General features: G+C 40.4%; 1 protein-coding gene across 1 annotated transcript; it reads right to left on the reverse strand.

Annotated features, from left to right (window-relative positions):
- Positions 1-543: 543 nt before the first annotated feature.
- On the reverse strand, positions 544-3,677 carry LOC115835916 (serine/threonine-protein kinase N2-like). Its single transcript, XM_030815227.1, has 2 exons — positions 2,399-3,677; positions 544-2,260 (listed from the first exon to the last, which is right to left on the reverse strand). Exons 1-2 carry the CDS (start codon positions 3,675-3,677, stop codon positions 729-731), a joined length of 2,811 nt encoding a protein of 936 aa, XP_030671087.1. The 3' UTR covers positions 544-728.
- Between the last annotated feature and the right edge of the window lie 243 nt (positions 3,678-3,920).

The raw sequence follows: 3,920 nt of genomic DNA on the forward strand, positions 1-3,920 counted from the left end.
TCTTAAGTAAATGCTGATCTTGTTTGTTTCAGCACTGTTTAATAAACAAAAAAAATTGTTTGGCAAGCAGCTCTATTGGAAAGCTATAAGCCTCTGTTACATGGTTGATAAAAAAGGCAATATAAAGTTTTCTAATAATTATAGAACATTTATAAAATAAGACATCAATTCATTCTTTTTTTAAAAAAAATCAAGCCTCAAATTGTATACAAACTGCCATGTTTTTTGATAGTACAGTAATGTCTTTTTTAAAAAAAAGGAGCATTTGCCTTATTCAAACAGAATCGTACTTTGTGTGAACAATAATAGCATTCCAAGCCCTTTTTTTCTTTTTGTAAAACATAGTTAAGTGATTAATTTTCTTTCCACTTAAGGCGGGCATATGGCAAAGCTAGGGACTATAAAAAAGTGGGTTTTTTCTTTCTTTTTTAAAATAGACTATTGATCCAAAAGTATTTGTGATGGATTTTCATGGCCAAGGTTCACTCAACTTAAACTCCATGAAACTGTTCCCGGTGCTCATATTTACACTGAAGTACAATGAGAAGCCACTTTTGAAGAAGTATTAGAATGGTACTTTTAAACAAATCTTCACGTGTTTCAATTAAGAAAAAAAAAACAAAACAAAATTCAGAAGCTATTGGTGGCACAGAGAGCAAATGAAGGGTTGCTATTTTTAAGAGGTCTTCTTGGGAGTCAGTCAGCTTGGTTTCGCAGAGTCTAGCAACTTAACACCAATCAGCAGTGTAGTCAAAATCTCTGAACATTTCCTGCTCCTCTTCCGAAAGTATCCTTGGTTCTTGAGGTGGAGTCAGAATAGGTGCTTTTGAGGTAAATTCATCAGAAAAATTACTAACATCTTCTCGTCCTTTTATGGTAGGTATAAATGGTGGCTTTACTTTTTTGTCCATCAGAGCGCGCCAATAAATTAGCCGGAAAAATGGGTGCTTTTTTACATCTTCTGCATCTTTCTCGCTAGCCCCAAGGCGCAACTCAGGATTTCTTCTTAACAGCCTTCTCATTATAGAAGTGGCTTCTGTAGATAAGGACTTTGGATACCTTACTTCATCATTTACAATACTGTCAAAAACTTTCTCTCCATCATCACCATGAAAGGGAGGCTTACCAACAAGCATTTCATATATAAGCACGCCAAGGCCCCACCAATCTACAGCCCTTGTATAAGAAGTTTCTGTTAATACTTCTGGGGCAAGACATTCAGCATTGCCACAAAATGTGCTTGTTCTATCTCCATATCCCATTCCTTGTTTGCAAAGACCAAAATCAGCAATTTTCACAAAGCCCTCTGTATCTAGCAATAAGTTTTCCAATTTCAAATCTCTATGAGCAATTTTGTGTTCATGTAAATACTGCAACCCAAGAACTATACAAGCAGCATAAAATACAGCTCTTGGTTCAGAAAAGGCACCAGTATTAACGTGCATCAATAAGTCCCCACCGGCAGCATATTCCATTACAAAGCAAACATGCTCTTTGGTTTGGAAACATGCAAAAAGGTTCACCAAAAAGGGATGCCTTACACTATTCACAGTTTCAAAAATTCTTTTTTCACACATCAGGCTGTCTACTTCATGTCGAGCCACAATATCTCCTTTCTTTAAGGCTTTTATAGCAAACATCTCATTGGTGTGTTTACATTCAGCTAAAAGCACCTTTCCAAAATTTCCTCTTCCCAAGACAGCATAACACCTGAAATCTTGTAGATTACACTGAAACCTTTGCTGACAGCTTCTATCCTCAAGTTCTTGAATACCGCTATATTCTAGGCCTGACTGAGGAGTATCAGGCTTGTATTCAGATTGAGATTTTGGAAGTATACTATTTCTGTCATTCTCAGTATCAAAAGCAGTCTCTGAATCCTGTCCTGGTGTATCCAAAACTCTTAATTCGGAAGATTCATCTATTTCTCCAAGGGAAGAAGCTGGTGGTGGGGCTGGAGGAGGTTCAGGCTCAAGATCAAAGTCCAGTTTGGTTACTGTAGAATCACTAGCTGGAGGTGCTCGTTCAGGGATGTGTACTTCAACCACTGGCACTGTAGTGGGCACAGGAGCTTGAGGGCTGAAGGTGCCAGAGTGATTTACTGTAGGACTAACTCTTCTTACTGGCCTTCCCCAAGTGGCAATATTAATATTCATTTGAGGAACTCTGAGAAATCTTTTGCCTTGTTGCTTTGAAAAAAATTTCTTTTGTTTTTGAAGTTTTGGTCTTCTTTCAATAACTGGATTAAAAAAGGTAACCTCTGCAAATAAAGTACCCTGTGGTTCCAAACAGAGACACATGCCATGCCGTTGGTTGTCTAAAAAATCTTCTAACCTCAGAAATTTTACAGCACAGAGAGACCGCCAATCACGCCAATAAACGGAAATTTCTAGTTCACGTGACCTGTCCAGTTCCAGTGTAAACTTCTGGTCCCATGACTGATTGGAAATGGGTTTCCAGCTAGTTTGGCCAACCACAGTATTATCGAGCTTCAAAACAGCACAGACATCACTGGACAAGTCATGGGTTTTTAGAAGATTTCCACTACTTCTGCTTTTACTCCTTCTGCTCATGCAACATAATCTGGTTTCACTTGGACTCCAACCAGGCAGCGCAACTGATGTTGCTTTTGACCGTCCAGGGACATTCTCTAGGATATCTTGGCAGCCGATAAGACGCACTTCCAAAGTCCCTGTTAATGCTGCTGGTTTGGATGGTGTACTATATTGATTCTGTGTAGATATCATCCTTTGACCTGGACTTAGTGTTGGTGATGCGGCAACAAGTGCAAGTTCTTCAATAGTAACACTGCTTTTGGGATGATTCTTGGGGAGTTCAGTTAATCTTTGCTCTAATGAATACTTTAAAAGGTCCAACTTCTGACTTGATTCATTAAATCTTGCTTGAGCTTCTGAAAGTGCTTTTCTGTCTGTTACTTTTCCTGAGCCAAGTAATTTCATTACATTCTTTGCACCTTCTGCTACTGCAAACTCGATCCTAAAATGATGCCTTAATTCTTCCATCCGAAGTTCAAGAGGACTTATCACAGGTTTTGCATTATCAAAAGCCAATTCATTAGTCCGGACTGCCTGAAGAATCTGCATTCGTAGGACTTCTATTTTTGTCTTGCTGTCCTGGAGCAGTTGCTGAGCTGTACCACGGAGTTTCCGATCCTTTGAAGATCCATTTGAATACATCTGTATCATATTCTCTGCACCTTGTTTTACTTTAAGTTCTATATCCAACTGTTTTTGTAGAGCCTTCAATCTATTGTTGCTAGTAGAAAAATGAGGGTCACTGTTTGGAGTAGCTGGAATCCTCGGGCAATCTGTAATATCTTCTGGATCTGATACAACAATATATGCATTTAATTCCTGCAGCTTGTGATGTAGTTCTTCTAATTTTTTATTTGATTTTTTCAAAATGTTGTCTACATAAGCCAAGCTTTTTTTATCTGTTGTGACTTTCCTCAGATTTTCAGCTCCTTCTTTGATTTTCAGTTCTTTCCTTATTTCTCTCTTAATTTGATCCTTGATATCAGCCAATTTCTGCTGCACCATTGTATCTGAAAAGTCTACTTTTTGAACAGCACTCACATTCTCAGAAAATGGAAGACTTCGGGAGTCCCCCTGCAGTTCCGTGAGCAGAATCAACCCCCGTTCGGGGTTGGACGCCATCGCGCTCCGGTATGGAGGGTCCGCACCTGGACGCGGCCGCCGCTGGCGAAGAGAGAAGGCGGGACGGGGCTCGGAGTGGGGGTGAGGAGAGGGGAGAGAAAGAAAAAAAACAACTAGGGATTAATGGAGGCGCAGCCCCTGCGGGAGGTGCGGCTTATTCCGTCGGGTTCATCGAGAGTGGTGCGGAGCGAGGGCCCTCGTAGCTGGCTGCCTCTTGCTGCCTGCCGGCCGCCACCGCTGCCC

Source organism: Nomascus leucogenys, chromosome 7b (assembly GCF_006542625.1).
Source record: "Nomascus leucogenys isolate Asia chromosome 7b, Asia_NLE_v1, whole genome shotgun sequence".
NCBI classification, from domain to species: domain Eukaryota; kingdom Metazoa; phylum Chordata; class Mammalia; order Primates; family Hylobatidae; genus Nomascus; species Nomascus leucogenys.

What these genes read in the sequence shown, in the direction of transcription:
- LOC115835916 (XM_030815227.1), bottom strand. Translation starts at nt 3,677, where the DNA reads ATGGCGTCCAACCCCGAACGGGGGTTGATTCTGCTCACGGAACTGCAG. An exon ending in ACTGGAACTGGACAGGTCAC is followed by an intron (nt 2,261 to 2,398) that starts GTGAACTAGAAA and finishes CTTTATTTGCAG; the next exon opens with AGGTTACCTTTTTTAATCCA.